This window comes from Melanerpes formicivorus, unplaced genomic scaffold (assembly GCF_026170545.1).
Source record: "Melanerpes formicivorus ecotype bairdi unplaced genomic scaffold, bMelFor1.0.p_v2 SCAF_70, whole genome shotgun sequence".
Lineage (NCBI taxonomy): Eukaryota > Metazoa > Chordata > Aves > Piciformes > Picidae > Melanerpes > Melanerpes formicivorus.
In genome coordinates this window covers 539,004-556,409 of record NW_027142422.1, presented here as the reverse complement: position 1 = coordinate 556,409, position 17,406 = coordinate 539,004, and the positions used below count along the sequence as shown (strand labels likewise).

General features: G+C 45.8%; 1 protein-coding gene across 1 annotated transcript in view; it reads left to right on the top strand.

Moving 5' to 3' along the window:
• Positions 1-16,602: 16,602 nt before the first annotated feature.
• Positions 16,603-17,406, top strand: part of GUCA1C (guanylate cyclase activator 1C) — a 28,266-nt gene continuing 27,462 nt past the window's right edge. The window contains exon 1 of the mRNA XM_068163069.1: positions 16,603-16,931. Coding sequence (XP_068019170.1) covers positions 16,728-16,931 — 204 coding nt within the window. The 5' untranslated portion in view covers positions 16,603-16,727. The remainder of the gene's footprint in view (positions 16,932-17,406) is intronic.

Below are 17,406 nucleotides of genomic sequence, written 5' to 3'. Positions count from 1 at the left end.
TGAAAACCCCAACCAAACAAGAAAGTGAACCCAAGGGAAAACCCAAGCAAAGAAACACCCCAGCCAAACAAACAAAAAAGCCCCAAAACCCAAACAAAAAGACACCCAAGCTAACAAACCCTCCAAAACAAACCAAACCCCCAAACAAACACAAAGTAGCTAGAATCTGTTGCGGAAGTGTTAGAAGAGGCTTGTCCTGTCTGTATCTAATCTTGCCCTGTGTTCTGGTTCTCCCTCAGTGTTTGCTTATAGCTCTTCTGGGAATACTCAGCTCTGGTGGGACCCCACCTGGAGTACTGCCTCCAGTTCTGGAGCCCCTATTACAAGAGGGATGTGGAGGTGCTGGAAGGTGTCCAGAGAAGGGCCATGAGGATGATCAGAGGGCTGGAGCACCTCTCCTGTGAGGACAGACTGAAGGAGTTGGGGCTGTTCAGTCTGCAGAAGAGAAGGCTCTGAGGTGACCTAATTGTGGCCTTCCAGGATCTGAAGGGGGCTACAGGAAGGCTGGGGAGGGACTGCTCAGGATCTCAGGTAGTGATAGGACTAGGGGGAATGGAATGAAGCTGGAGGTGGGGAGATTCAGGCTGGAGGTGAGGAGGAAGTTCTTCCCCATGAGAGTGGTGAAGCCCTGGAATGGGTTGTCCAAGGAGGTGGTTGGGGCCCCATCCCTGGAGGTGTTTAAGCCCAGGCTGGCTGAGGCTGTGGCCAGGCTGATCTACTGTGGGGTGTCCCTGCCCATGGCTAGAACTAGGTGATGCTTGTGGTCCCTTCCAACCCCAACTGATACTATGAATATGATAGGTAATGGGACACCTCCCATTTGACCATGTAGCTCAAGGTCCCATCCAACCTGGCCTTGACCACCTCCAGGGAATGAGCATCCACAGCTTCCCTGGGCAGCCTGTGCCAGTGTCTCACCACTCTCATTGTGGAAAAATTTCTTCCTAATATCTGGCTTAAACCTCCCCTCTTCCAGCTCAGAGTCATTGCCCCCCATCCTATCACTATAAGCCCTTGTGAAAAGCCTCTCCCCAGCTTTTTTTGTAGCCCCCCTTCAGGTACTGGAAGTGACCTTAGGGGCAGTGACCCTTCTCCACAGGTTTGTAAGGGCACTTTGAACTCATTTTGAAAGGGGCTTTGCAGCTTACTCCTGTCACTGTTTCTTTGTGCCACTACATCAGGGGGCAGACTTCAAATGCCAGTTGCTAACCTTTTGAGCAGTCATTCAGTGAGCCTTTACCTTTTCATGACAGCTGTATAGGATTAGGTGACTATATTTCATGCCCTTTTCTTTCCTAGAGGGCTTTTTCAGTGGGACCACAAGCAGCTTTTTGCTCTGGGGGAAGCAAAACCCCAGGAACAAATGTGTTTCACTGCTTGGTTTCATACTCTTAGCAAACACTGCTGGAATAAGAATGAAAACGCTCTGTTCACAGTCATCTTTGTGCTCCACATCATGCCAAATAGAAGCTTGCCCCACACACAGCCATGTTTCCTCTTACAGAGACCCTCTGCCTGATGGGAACCTCATTTAATACTTGTGGGGAACAAGAGCAACTCAAAGTTTGCAGTTACTCATGAGTTAAATCCTGTAAAATCAATGACTGAAGCTAACCAAAGCAGAGTGCAGGGTTCAGCACAGCTGGCTGAGGCACAGACAAAGTGAATAATCACAAGAGAGTGCACCCAAACTCATTCTCCTTGAGGGGTCAGTTTGGAATCATGGATTCATACAACAGTTTGGGCTGGAAGGAGGTTGTGTGAGTCTCCCTCTTGGAGATATTCACAACCTGCCTGCTTGTGTTCCTGTGTGATCTGGTACAGGTGATCCTGCTCTGCCAGGGGGGTGGACTAGATGATCCCTCAAGGTCCCTTCCAACCCCTAACACTCTGTGGTTCTGTGAGAGCTGAGGAGGCTGTTGTTGTGATAGGATGAGGGCCAATGGCTTGAACTTGGCAGATTTAGACTGGATATTAGAAAGAAATTCTTTGCAGTGAGGGTGGGGAGACACTGGCACAGGTTGCCCTGGGAGGCTGTGGATGCTCCCTCCCTGGAGGTGTTCAAGGCCAGGTTGGATGGGGTCTTGAGCAACCTGCTCTGGTTGGCAGTGTCCCTATCCATGGCACAGGGTTTGGAGCTAGATGATTTTTAAGGTCCCTCCTAACCTAAATCATTCTATGATTCTGTGTTGCTGATTTTATTACAGGGATTGGACCAGCTCAAGATTAACTCTGCTTGGATTTGGCAACAGCCTCTCTCATGGTGATAGTGCAGGTCTGACCTTTGACAAGAAGAGCAATTACCTGTGTAGGTTTGCTTGTATTCATGGGTGTTTTTTTTCTTTAGGGTAGCTCCCAAGCCATTTTTCAGCCAGTTAGCTCCCAGGACTTTTATTCAGAACACACATATATATATATATATATTATTCAGAACCACAAAAAAAAGTCACTTTTGTGGAATTAGGTTGTTCTCACAGTCCCTCAAGCATAAATAAATAAACAAATAAATAGAAAAGAACCACTGTCATTCCAGGTGGCTGAGAATTCTTACCCCCCACACACACACCTTCAAAGATTAAATGTGGGGAGAAAAGTGAGCTAAATAAATGGCCTTCCTTGGGTTGAGAGCAGGCTTCCAGCACTGCTGATTTCATCCCCAGAAGGAGCACATCAGAATGTCAATGTATATACCCCTGGGAAAATAGTATTGTGCTGTTACAGCCCCTATGGCTCAACTGGCCCAATCTCTCTGTGTTGCCCTGCAATAAATAGAATGTCAGAGAGCAGTAAATAAAGTGTATGCCAATTCCAGTTGGAATTATGAGGCACAGCATCAGTAATGTTTGTAGTTAAATTGTCTGGGATGGGAACTTACTCATGCTGTCAGTCTTCATGCTTCAGGATGTGCATCCATCAGTGAAGAAGACTTGGGGAAAAAATGCATCCCCTCACAGCATGTTGGTGTTCTTGCTCTGTGATGAAGTTACATCACAGTATCACCAAGGTTGGAAGAGACCCCAAAGATCATCGAGTCCAACCTGTCACCACAGACCTCATGACTAGACCATGGCACCATCATCAGAGAACAAGGGAAGAGCAACTAATGTCCTCTGCTTGGAATTATGTTAAGTGCTTGATACTGTCCTGTATGACATCTGGTCACCAAGTTGTCAAAGCATGGGCTTGAGAGGTCGACCACTCACTGCATAAGGAGTTGGCTGGGTGGCCACACTCAGAGTTGCAGTCAATGACCCATGTGCAAATGGACACCTTTTAATGCTTGCAGTGGTTAAATTGTATGGTAAGGATCATGAATAATGAGTACTTGTAACATTTAGTAATTGTAATAAGGCATGTTAAGTAATAAACAAGCATAATAAGTAATTAACAAGCATTATAAGTAATAATGAGTAATAAAATAAGTTGGTTTATAGGTTAAGCTTCTCTGCTGGTTTGACCCTTCTTTTTTGTGTGCCAGCATTTCAAAGGAGCTCTATGTGATATGTGTAAGGATGGCTTTGAGCTGGAAGAGAGTAGATTTAGACTGCTAGAAAGAAATCCTTCACAGTGAGGGTGGTGAGGCACTGCAACAGGTTGCCCAGGGAGGTTGTGGATGTCCCCTCCCTGGAGGTATTCAAAACCAGGTTGGAGCAACCTGGTCTAGTGGAAGGTGTCCCTGCCCATGTCGGGGGGGGGTGGAACTAGATGATCTTTAAGGTGTCTTTGAATCTAAAGCATTCTATGAATTTATGAATCTCTTCACTGCAAGTTTGTTGACTGCTGTGGTTGTTTGTCTCCTGGATGTTGGCTCCTGTTGAAAACGACAAGGGATATTGATTTAACCTGATAAACATATCTGCAGCAAGTGGTAGTGAGGAATTAGATGGCCACACATGGACTCATTAGTATTTTATTTGTTGCCTGATTTCCTGAAAAACAGGTGAGTCAGACCTCTGCAGAAGATTACCCTGTCATTAAGCTAAGTGCTATTAGCAAGCTCAAGGGTTGTCAGCCAATAAGCTGTTAATGGAAAGCCTGGTTTTCCCTCTGACAGTCAGCCAGAGACAGGTAAAAGCATCCAGTTTCATTCACATTTTCCTGGGAAAAAAAAATGCAAGCTGGATGTGCTCCCAGAAAACAATGCTTTGACTACTGCTTGAACATTTGGCCCTAAAATCAGGATTGGAGACCTGTCTGGTTTACCATGGAAGTATGTCCTCCAGAAATGAGATTTCACTACTCATAGGTGGGGGTTGGAAGAGACCTTAAAGATTATCTGCCATGGGCGGGGACACCTCCCACTAGACCAGGTTGCACAAGACCTCATCCAGCCTGGACTTGAACAATTGTGGGGAGGGAGGCATCCATGACCTCCCTGGGTTCTTATTCTATGGTAGCAGTAGTTTGCAGGGCAATTTAATGATACCTTCATAGACAGATGAATCTGGGTGCTGCAGACCAGGCATGCAGCAGCTCTCTACCTGTTGAAGCAGCTCTCTCTCTGTTATGCTGCCCAAATACAGGCAGTGGTGCAACACACAGCCTAGAAAGGTTCATTCAATCTCTCTTCCATGCACCCCAGGCATAGAGGTGTAAGTCACATCTGGAACATCCCATAGAAAACATCAAGTTCTGTCACAAAAGAAACTCCAAACAAATGTTTCACCTTGAGAAGTTGGACATTGGAATCATCTCCCAAGGGAAACAGTGGATTCCCCTACATAGGAATGTTTGAAGACTCAGCTTGATGGGGTGATGGGCCAGCTCATTTCAACCCTACTATCATCTAGAAAGCTTGGGCCAGATCATTCTTGGTCCCTTCCCACCTGGCATTCAGTATTTCTGATACATTCTGCAGCTTGACTCAGCAGGAAACAGTTTCAGACTGCAGTTGTTTCATGTGCATGGTGTTAAGCTAAAAATGCCTCCAGCCCAGCTGCTTCCTAGAGAATCTGGCAGCTATTCTTTCCCAGTCTAAACCAAAACACTTGTTTGGTGAACCATAGGTGCTGTTACTGCTGAGGTGAAAGGCAGTAATCCAGTAATTCATAGATGCATAGGATGGGTTGGGTTGAAAGGGACCTTAAAGATCATCTAGTTCCAACCCCCCTGCCATAAGCAGGGATGCTTCCCACTAGAGCAGGTTGCTTAAGGCTCCTCCAGAAGGAGTATCCCCAACTTCCCTGAGTAACCTGTTCCAGGGTCTCACCACCCTCACTGTCAAGAATGCCTTCCTTATATCCAGTCTAAATCTACCTTCTCCAAGATTCAATCCATTCCCTCCTGTCCTATGTTTAAAGCCCTGAAGCTGTTGCACAAGACCAAGTCACATCAAAGTTAAACGTGGGTGGTCCTAAACCTCCTGCTGCTGAAGAAACATCTTTCAAACTGGCATCTTACAATGCTGTCCTATGGCCAAAGAATGGCAGTTGTGTCTACATCTGAATTTATCAAGTTTCTTATGAAAGATGATAAAGGACAATGCTGTGACAGGAAAAGCAGCACGGATGAGGTCTAGCATGGACAGGCTTTCAGTGTCTTAAAGCCAATAATACTCTTAACACAGTGACTGAGCACACTAATTCTCTGGGCTGGGATATCGTTTGTCTTAATTACTTGTGGATCATCTGTCTTAAAGTGCTGACTTGTTCTCAACAACATAATGGTGGTACAGTGAAAGTCAACCTGAAAAACCTGCGAGATAAGTTCACTTAATGCTTCTTTACAATGCATCACACCAGCTGCCTTCACCTAGACTGGCAAACCCTCTAAGCAGTGGGTTTGTATTCCCCTCTGAAGAGAGGGAGAGAGATTGGATGTGGCACTTGGTGCCATGGTTTAGTCATGAGGTCTGTGGTGACAGGCTGGACTTGCTGATCTTTGAGGTCTCTTCCAACCTTGGTGATTCTGTGAGAGGGATTGTCCAACTGACAATGTATGTAAGGGGTGAACTCATCTAATATATATTGCCTTCCAGAAATGGAAATTTGATTGCCAGAGGCTAATGTGTAAAGTTATAAAGAATATAGGAAAAGTAATTTCCTGAAAATGGTGTGAACTGTGAACCCCCCCAGAAACAAGAAGGTAAAGCATGAGCAGAAGATAAATTAGGCAAAGCTTAGAAGGTATTAATAGGTTATTCTCATGCATTTGCTCCAGCACTTCACTGCAGCAGAGAATGAGCCTTTCAGCATACAAAGCCTGCAAAAATATTCCTAAAGTCATCTTTAATTGAACACAAGAAACCTGCACTCATTTGTGACACCTTGGGTGGAGAAAGAGAGACAAGTTCAAACGAAGGAGGAGTTTCTATTAGAGCAGCATGGGTAGCTGGCAGGCTTGCATTAGGAATTAGCAGTCCTAATCCGTCTTTAATTACTGCTTAGATACAATTCTGGTTGCCCTATTAATGATGAAGAGCTATAAACTCACTACAATGGTTAGAACTCTTCCCAGTCACTGCCTGATTCTCTTCAGGTGTGCTATCCACTGCAATGCTTAACTTTTCTGACTCTGTGAGGATTTTTAGCCTTTAGAGCACTGTCTCAATTGGTTAACACATACACACATATCTCACACTGCAACTTACCCATGGTGATCAGAGTTGACATTCTAGTCTCAGATTGCTGGTGAACAGCTACCAGCACAATGACCAGAGTTGACATTCTAGTCTCAGGTTGCTGGTGAACAGGTCAGTTGACCACTACCAGACAGACCCTTAATTGCTTTTTGATTATAAATCCATAGATTCATAGAATGGTTTGGGTTGGAGGGGACCTTGAAGATCATCCAATTCCAACCCTCCTGCCATGGCAGGGACACCTTGCACTAGACCAGCTTCCTCAAGGCCTCATCCAACCTGGCCCTGAACACCTCCAAGGAAGAGACATCCATGACCCCCCTGCTATTCTGTGCTAGAAAATTCCCTTAGCAGTTTCTGTTACCCTAAACCTGGCAGTTTTCAATCTGCTTTTGTTCACCTTAACCTCCCACACACACACTTTTTTTCCCCCTTTAGCTACCTGTCTGCAAGCTTTCTCATATTTCTTTTTCTTTCAAGCCATGCAAACTCCAGTATTTTGGCAGAATAAAGTAAGTTGGTAGTAGTAATTTTCACTCCTACTAGCTCAGGGTCTGCATTTATGAAGACTGGCTCGTGTCATCACAAGTTGCTGGATATCAAGCAGTTTTGCTTGCACTGGAGATCAGCCATTTAATCTGTCAGGAGGAATAATGTGGGATAGGATTGATGGGCAGTTTGCAGAACACATACTATCCCCATTTCAGAGCCAGCTGAAGTGGCTCCTGGTCATACATTATGCCATGCTTTGCCTCGTTTTTCTGTGCTCAGAGAGGTAGTTCATTATTTCTGGCACTTATCACCATGCCTGAATGGTGACAATAATAGCTTCAGCACTGCTTGCTATTTGTAGGGCTGTGCCGCTAAGAGCTGGAGTAAGTTACATCTGTCTTGATCCTTTCTTCCTTGGAAAGCATGACATTGCTTCCTCCCCTCGTGCCTTTAATCATCTGTTGGTCTTTGCTGTTATTAGCTGTGTCAACACACTGCAGGGAAATGGCACAGCTAAGGCTTGTTCAGACTGACTTGCAATGAAGAAGATCACTTAATACTGTTCCTTCTTCTGTCCCCTTCTGATCCATTAGAAACATCCTGCATTTTAGGAGCTCCTTGACTTAATTTCTTGGCATCTTTCATTTTAGAGGACTTGGGTTGTCATGGTTGTTGATTTTTTTCCCCCTCAAGATAGAAGCTTGCTTGTCTCCTTTTGTGACCTAATAATTCTTGACTTCCCATGGCACCTATATCAGACATATAGACCTGTGATTAACTTGTGGGGATGGTTTGATTTGATCACAGGTCATAATCAACTTGGCAATCTGATCTAGATGAGATCTGATCTAGATGAGGTTGTCTACTGCAGGGAGGGTTGGACTAGATGACCTTTAGATGTCATCTCCAACCCAAACCATTCTATGATTCTATTTTTACCACAAAATAAGTTACAGTGCTGTACATGGACACTTCATACCTCATAGAATCATCACAGAATACTACAGAATCACAGAATGCCAGGTTGGAAGGGACTTCAAAGATCATCTGGTCCAACCTTTCTAGGTAATAGTAGAGTTGAAATGGTCCAACACCCTGTCAAGCTGAGCCTTCAAACTGTTTGATGTAGGGGAATCCACTGCTTCCCTTGGGAGATGATTCCAATGTCTAACTGTTCTCATGGGGAAACCTCTCTTTCCAGGGCATCTGTACTGGTAAGTGCCAGGGCACATGGATGCAAGTGCCAATCAGTGCCAATCACTCTGTGAGAAAGCCTCTGCTCCTCTCAGATGGTGGCTCCTGTATTGTCTGTGACAAGGGCCTGCTACTACCGCTGGGACAAATCCCTGTTCTTCCAAAATATCTAAGAGTGCTCAACAAACACTCTAAGGGAAAGCTTAATATCCCAGAGCAAGTGTGCATTTACCCACTCACTTTTCAGCAGACAATAAAAGAGGGCAGTTGAAGCTCGCTATAAATGGCAGGAAATTGTAGGCTAGTCTGAGTCTTCTGTACCTCTGGTCAAACAGGTCATTTGGTTTCCCCCTCTGCTAGACAGCCTGAATCCAGCTGAGCACTTTACCTGCAAAACCAGGCTTGCTTCTGCTGCTTCCTTCGGGACTTTGCATGTAGAAGGGCAGGACGAGTGACGGAGCTGGCCTGCTGCTGCGGTGTGTTTGTCAGCTTTGAGCTCTTAACCATGTGCATAGACACACAGAATGGTTTGGGTTGGAAAGGATTTTAAAGACCACCTAGATCCACCCCCCCCAACCATGGGCAAGGACACCCTTCACTGGACCAGGTTGCTCAAGGCTTCATCCAATGTGGCCTTGATCACCTCCAGGGAGGGGGCATCACGAACCTACCTGGGCAACCTCTTTTGGGTCAACCACTTCTCTTAAAGGTCTGCAAATCTGCTTATATCATTTCGCAACTGTCAGCACATTGACATGTTTCAGTCAATTAGCTTGCATGAAGAGCTTCCAAAAAGCTTAATCTTTCCCACCAAACACAATAAAATGCTTTGTGTATGCCTACATATTCCTTTGCTCTACGTTGTGGCCAGCAACTGGGTGCCCACCAGCCACTTGCTCACACCTCCACCCACCCCCAGCCCCCAGGAGATGGGGGAGGGACTGTGAAGAGTAAAAGTGAGAAACAAATCGTGGTTCTAGATTAAGACAGTTTCATAATCCATTTCATAACCATGATTAGCTGGGCAGATACTGTACCAGATGGCAAGGGGAAGCAGCTAGCGAGGGAGTCTTTACAGATCCGCTCTGCCATTTTGAACTCATGGTGTTCTTTCTGATGAAAATAAAAGCAAAGGTAAAGTAAGATGCAATTGCACCTGATGAACCAACAGCATCTGACTCTCTGGGTTAGGAACTGGCTGGATGGCCGAACCCAGAGAGTGGTGGTGAATGGTGTCACATCCAGCTGGCAGCCAGTCAGTAGCGGAGTCCCCCAGGGATCAGTGCTGGGCCCCATCCTCTTTAACATCTTTATTGATGATCTGGATGAGGGCATTGAGTCTATCATCAGTAAATTTGCTGATGACACCAAGCTGGGGGCAGGAGTTGATCTGCTAGAGGGTAGAGAGGCTCTGCAGAGAGGCCTCGACAGGCTGGACAGATGGGCAGAGTCCAACGGCATGAGATTTAACGCATCCAAGTGCCGGGTTCTGCACATTGGCCACAACAACCCCATGCAGTGCTACAGGCTGGGGTCAGAGTGGCTGGAGAGCAGCCAGGCAGAGAGGGACCTGGGGGTGCTGGTTGATGGTAGGATGAACATGAGCCTGCAGTGTGCCCAGGCAGCCAAGAGGGCCAATGGCATCCTGGCCTGCATTAAGAACAGTGTGGCCAGCAGGAGCAGGGAGGTCATTCTGCCCCTGTACACTGCACTGGTTAGGCCACACCTCGAGTACTGTGTCCAGTTCTGGGCCCCTCAGTTTAGGAAGGATGTTGACTTGCTGGAGCGAGTCCAGAGAAGGGCAACGAAGTTAGTGAGGGGCTTGGAACACAGCCCTGTGAGGAGAGGCTGAGGGAGCTGGGGCTGCTTAGCCTAGAGAGGAGGAGACTCAGGGGTGACCTTATTGCTCTCTACAACTACCTGAAGGGAGGTTGTAAACAGGCAGAGGTTGGTCTCTTCTCCCAGGCAGCCAGCACCAGAACAAGAGGACACAGTCTCAGGCTGCGCCAGGGGAAGTTCAGGCTGGAGGTCAGGAGGAAGTTTTACACAGAGAGAGTGATTGCCCATTGGAATGGGCTGCCTGGGGAGGTGGTGGAGTCGCCGTCACTGGAGGTGTTCAGGAGGAGACTTGACAGGGTGCTTGGTTACATGGGTTAGTTGATTGGGTGGTGTTGGGTGATAGGTTGGACGCGATGATCTTGAAGGTCTCTTCCAACCTGGTTTATTCTATTCTATTCTATTCTATTCTATTCTATTCTATTCTATTCTATTCTATTCTATTCTATTCTATTCTATTCTTCTCAGCCACATCCATGTTTTTATCAAGAGTTAGGCAGATGAACACATAGAGAATTTAGCTTTATTCTAAGTGACATATTTGATTCAAGATGAGACTGAAGAGTTAGAATTTAGATTTAGATTTAGACTGGATATGAGGAAGAAATTACTTACAGCAAGGGTAGGGAGGCATTGGAACAAGTTGCCCAGGGAAGTTGTGGATGCCCCCTCCCTGGAGGTGTTCAAGGCTAGGTTGGATGAGGCCTTGAGCAACGTGCTCTAGTGGGAAGTGTCCCTGACCATGGCAGGGGGATGGAACCAGATGGTCTTCAAGGTCCTTCCATCACAAACTATTCTATGAATCTATGGTGAATACCTGAGCAATCTCAAATGAATCCAATTTCAGCCTGTGCTTTGGAGCCTTATGCAGTAATGTAACCACTGCACAAACTACCCAGCACACCCTCCACCACCTCCCTGGGCAGCCTGTTCCAATGCCTGACAACGCTTGCAGGACATAAAATTTCCCTAATCTCCAACCTCCCCTGGCACCACTTCAGGCCATTCCCTCTTGTTGGATCATCTGGTACTTGCTTTCTTCATGTTATTTGTTGATGTTGAGGCCACACTGCTCAGCTTCATGAGGAGTGAATCCTGCTGAAGGAAGGAAGAGAAAGGAGAGATTCCTCCCTGCACAGGCTGAATTCCCACTCTGCAGCATTGCATAACTCTAATCTTGTTTCAGCCCTTAGCAGGATGGAAGTGGCAGGTGTTTGGCTCTTTTCCTGTCACACCACCATAGTGCAATGGTGGATTTAGCAGGGTGACATGAGGATTTTCATCTCTTACTGCCTCTTACATCTCCCTCTGAAGCCAGTAATAGCCCAGCTCCCTGCGGGTGGTTCAGGACTGGGCTTTTTCAGGGAGTGAAAGACTGTTCCTTCTTAGGGAGGGTGAACTGAATTAAAAGTGAAGCTGCAAGCAGTTTGTCCTTGGGCGAAGGAGGAAAGCTTTGGGTCAGGAAATTGCATAAACTGAATACCTGCACTTTTGGCAGATGCTGTGTCTCTTCCTTCACCTCTGCTTTCCTGATAATTAATCAAACAAACAAATAAATATGCTAATGAAGTTTGAAAATAGCTTTTCATCATTCTTAGCTGAAGTAAGAATAAAAATAAGGATGCTGAACACAAGGTGTGCGTGAAATATGTGGACATGGCACTTTGGGACATGGTTTAATGACCATCGTGGTGTTAGGTCGATGGTTGGACTCAATGATCTTAGAGGCCTTTTCCAAACAAAATAATTCTATGGTTCTATGACCCTATAATGATGGGATGGGATGGGATGGGATGGAATGGAATGGAATGGAATGGAATGGAATGGAATGGAATGGAATGGAATGGAATGGAATGGAATGGAATGGAATGGAATGGAATGGAATGGAATGGAATGGAATGGAATTAACCAGGTTGGAAGAGACCTTTGAGATCATTGAGTCCAACCTATCATCCAACTCCATCTAATCAACTAAACCATGGCACCAAGGACCCCATCCAGTCTCCTCTTAAACACCTCTAGTGATGGTGACTCCACCACCTCCCTGGGCAGCACATTCCAATGGGCAATCACTCCTTCTGTGAAGAACTTCTTCCTCCCTGGACAACCTGTTGCAGTGTCTCACCACCCTCACTGTAAAGAATTGCTTTCTAATATCAAGTCTAAATCTACCCTCCTGAAGTTTCACTCTATTCCCTCTCCCTCTTTCTCTGAGGTTTGTTGCAGGGAGGTGGTGGAGTCACCATGACTGGAGGTGTTTAGGAAGAGACTGGATGGGGTGCTTGGTGCCATGGTTTGGTTGATTAGATGGTGTTGGGTGATAGGTTGGCTTGATGATCTCAAATGTCTTTTCCAACCTGGTCTGGACTGGACTGGTTCTATTCGATTCTATTCTTCTATTCTATTCTATTCTATTCCATTCCATTCCATTCCATTCCATTCCATTCCATTCCATTCCATTCCATTCCATTCCATTCCATTCCATTCCATTCCATTCCATTCCATTCCATTCCATTCCATCCCATCCCATCCCATCCCACTCTATACTCTATTCTATCAGTTTTCCAGGGTCATGCAAACAGCATTTGCTCTCAGGAACAGTTCCCATACCTCACTGCGAGGTGCTCTTCAAGGCTGAGGTCTGGTTTAGTGAAGTAAATGGAGCCCCTGAAATATTTTTCTCCTTTTTTTTTGTCTGCTATTTCAAAGAACTTGGTAAAACCTTCCTGCTTGCTGTTGCATACTGATCAAGGGATGTTTAAGGAGTGAGATGTTGTTTTCCTGTCTTCCTGGGATTTTGTACCAATTCAGTGGATATTGTATCCTCTGTGAAGCTTTGGAACCGATCAGAGACTTTCCAAAAACGTCCCCTTGTGAAATCAGAGGAAATCTTTCCATGAAATTAAACCTTCAAACAGCTTTAGAACCCCAAACACGTCCTCATCCCCCACACACAGCCCCTTGGTTTATTTTCAAGTTTTAATTGCAAGTCTGAATCCAATTTCTCAGCGCTCCCAGTTCAAGTGTTTTAACAGTGAATGCTGATGTGCTGATGTATTCCACGAGTGAAATGCTTTAAAAACACACACACACACAAAAAGCCCCCAGAAATCTGTTATACATCAGAAAACTTGTCTGGCAGCAGTGATCTTTAACTTTCTAAACTCTCCCAGATTTCCTCTGCCTCTATTTTAATTGCATGTGCTAACTAAGCACGTTCATTCATCTCATAGAAGCAGCAAGGTTGTGCCTTCCTACTCGGGGAGTGTAATTTCTTAGTGAAGAGTGAATTACCTAACATCAGTGGCTCAGGCTGAAACACTGAGGAATATTCTTCCTCAATGCTTAGTGAGGGGAAAAAACAACTCACCACCTACAAAAAAAATCCCCCAAATATTCATAGAATCATGGAATAGAATCATAGAATCAGTAAGGTTGGAAAAGACCTTAGAGATAATCAAGTCCAACCTGTCACCCAACACCTCAGGACGTATAAACCATGGCTACAAGTGACACATCCAATCTCTTTTTGAACACCTTCAGGGATGGTGACTCCACCACCTCCCTGGGCAGCACATTCCAATGGCTAACAACTCTCTCTGGGAAGAACTTTCTCCTCACCTCCAGCCTAAACCTCCCCTGGCACAGAATAACCTTTATTAGAATAAACCAAACCAGGTTGGAAGAGACCTTCAAGATCATCCTGTCCAACCCATCAACCAATCCAACCCACCCAATCAGCTAACCCATGGCACCAAGCACCCCATCAAGTCTCCTCCTGAACACCTTCAATGACGGCGACTCCACCACCTCCCTGGGCAGCCCATTCCAATGGCAAATCACTCTTTCTGTATAGAACTTCTTCCTAACATCCAACCTGAACCTCCCCTGGTGCAGCTTGAGACTGTGTCCTCTTGTTCTGGTGCTGCTTGCCTGGGAGAAGAGACCAACCCCCACCTGGCACAACCTCCCTTCAGGTAGTTGTAGAGAGCAATGAGGTCTCCCCTGAGCCTCCTCTTCTCCAGGCTAAGCAACCCCAGCTCCCTCAGCCTCTCCTCACAGGGCTGTGCTCCAGACCCCTCCCCAGCTTTGTTACCCTTCTCTGGACAGATAACCATAACAACAACCATAACAACATATGAGGAAGAATTGTAGGTCCATTGCCACCTGATCATCTTCTCAGTACAGGCTATCTCACCTCTCTCTGATTTTTGCTCTTTTTGTAGTGGATTTTGCAGCCTGATTTCTGCTCTTTCATTAGTGGATTTCAGTAGAAACTTGCTTTGCCCCTGGATGCATGATGCCATTGGTAGCAGACAGCTTCCTGCACAGGTTTTGTCACTTCAAAGAGATCCAGGACATAACACACTAAGAAACCACTAATTTTCAGGTTTATTACTGCATATTGAGTTGCATTTTTTCACATGCAAGGACACCAAGATGGGCAAATGAAAAGGGAAGAGGTCCTCATGAGGAAGCACTAAGCCAGTGTGTGTAGGGGGGTGGAAATTAAAAGGTGAGAAGATGTAAATAGAAACTGTATGGGAAACAGTCATTTCCATGCCTGGTTTTCATGGTGAATGTGCAAATTAGAAGTAAGCTGGGTTTGTCTGTGTCTCACTCAGACATCCATCCAAGAGAGGACCCTCCAAATATCAATTTTCCCCCTCCCCCCAGTTTATTTATTCAGCCTGGCCCCAGCTGGATAAAGATAAGCCAATTAATCAGTCTTTGCATCAAGTCTGGTAGATAAAAATAGCCATACTTGTCTAGCCAGGTCAAAAATACTTCTGAGACACTCTCCTGCTTCTGGCAATCGCTAGCAGCCTGTGCCCAGGGAATGGGTACCCCTCAGTCATCCTCTCTGCTCCCATCAGCTGTGGCCACTCGAATGAGTTCAATCAGCAAGCTTAAGGAGCTTCCCTCTAGGAAACTCTCTCTTTTTATTATACATGTTTTTTTAACTAGTGATTACTTTTAGCCTGTAAACCACTTGTGCTGATCAGCTTCACAACTGCCAAGATGGTTAGGGGACTGGAACATCTCTTTTATGAGGAAGGGATGAGGGACTTGGGGTTTTCAGTCTGGAAAAGAGCAGAGTGGGATGGGAGGGATCTCATCAATGCTGATCAATGCTTCAAGAGTGGATGTCAGGAGGATGGGACCTGTCTTTTTTCCAGTGGTGCCCATGGCAGGACAAGGGGTAATGGGCACAAAAGTTCCATCTAAACATGAGGAGGATCTTGTTTACTTTGAAGGTTGTGGGGCACTTGAACAGGCTGCCCAGAGAGGTTGTGTAACCTCCATTTATGGTTACATTCCAAGCCCACCTGGACACCATCCTGTGCAACCTTCTCTAGGTGAACCTTTCCTGGCTGGGGGGGTTGGACTGGATGATCTCTAGAAGTCCCTTCCAGTGCCTACCATTCCATGATGCTGTGATTTGGACCATAAAAGTCATAAAAGTAAAAAAAACAGTTCCAGGGAAGCTGCACTAAAGGAACCCAAATGTTCAAAGGGGCCTGAAGCTTAAAACCTTGTGAATTATGAAAACAAAGATTTAGAAGCTACTCTCCAAGTAATTGCTTGTCCAACATTCATCCAGTTTAGATAGCTTTGGCATCACACATGTCAATGCAAGATCACAGGGTGTTAGGGATTGGAAGGGAGCCCTGGAGATCTTTGAGTCCAACACCCCTAGTGCAGGTTGCACAGGAATGCATTCAGATGGGTCTGGAAAATCTCCAGAGAAGGAGACTCCACAGCCTCTCTGGGCAGCCTGTTCCAGTGCTCTGTGACCCATACAGTAAAGAAGTTCTTCCCCATGATGAGGTGGAACTTCCTATGCTGTAGTCTACATCCATTGCCTCTTGTCCTATCACAGAGCACAGGTGAGAAGAGGCTGTCCATTCCTTCTTGATAGCCCTCATATATTTATACATTTATTTGATCCTCTCTCAGTCTTGTCTTCTCCACACTAAACAGCCCCAGGTCTCTCAGCCTCTCCTCACAGGGCATGTGCTCCAGTCCCTTAATCTTCCTTGTAGCCCTCCATTGGACTTGAGGCCTCAAGTAGATCCCTGTCTCTCTTGAACTGGGGGGGCCCTAAACTGGTCTCTTCTCTCTACTATTGTGTGCTTGAAATTGTGCCAGGAAAATATTTGTTTCCTGTCAGAGTGGAGAGGCTTTGGAACAGGCTGCCCAGGGAGGTGGTGTAGTTACAGTCCCGGGAGGTGTTCAAGAAATGTGTGGCCATGATGCTTTGGGGCACAGATTAATGGCCATGGTTAGGTAAATGGTTAGGTAAATGGTGTTAGGTAAATGGTTGGCTTGATGATCTTGGAGGTTTTATCTAACCAAAACAATTCTGTGGCTCTGAGAAAGGCTGCTGAGGCTCTGGAACCTGACTGTGCATGGAGACAGTAATCAGCTGATAAAACCATGATGCGCTCAAACTGGGCGCCAGTAATCTCACTAGGGTGCTATATTTACTTAGTCTATATTGGTAGTGACCTGTAAGAGGTTTAAAGTGCCTCTTAGAGGCAGAGTTGGTGTTTGAGTGATCATTGCTGGGGAGCAAGAATGAACCCTTGGATGAATAAATGCTGAAAAAGGTTAAGTTGGTATGTTCGATGCCATGGGGGCTGCTGGATCCGCAGACGACATCAACGCCATGGAAATCCACCACTGGTACACGAAGTTTATGAAGGAGTGCCCGTCTGGACAGCTTTGCCTGCATGAATTTAAACATGTCCTGGATCTACACGGACTGACTCCAGAAGCTAACAACTATGTTGAGCAAGTATTTCATACATTTGACATGAATAAGGTAAGAACTCATTCTGAACTTGCGGGCTTGCTTACGGCTGTTTCACCTGCTGCACTCGGTGTGATGCCTCAGAGGGATTCCGGTGCTGACTGTTCAGAGGGAATGGAAATGATTCAGAGTGTAATGCAAACAATGCCCAGGACACTTTGTCATTTGGAAGATGGCATACAGGCAACCTGATGCTTGTTGAATAGTTTCTCACCTTTGAAACTCAGGTTGTCGTCATTATGTTCAGTGCCTGTTCATAACTTGAAGTTCTATTTGTGTAACACTTCTTGGCAAATCATTTTTTACAGCAGCAAGGGTTTGGCTGGATCCATAGGGATTAATGCTTTAGGAATATGCAACACAGACACAATATGACCACCTTCTGTTGCTGGATTAATACTGAGCACCTTCTGTGGCTTAGTTTGGGATCAGTCAATCCCTCTTTTCCAGAGGCACATTAGCCTGCTTTTGATCTATCATCCCAATT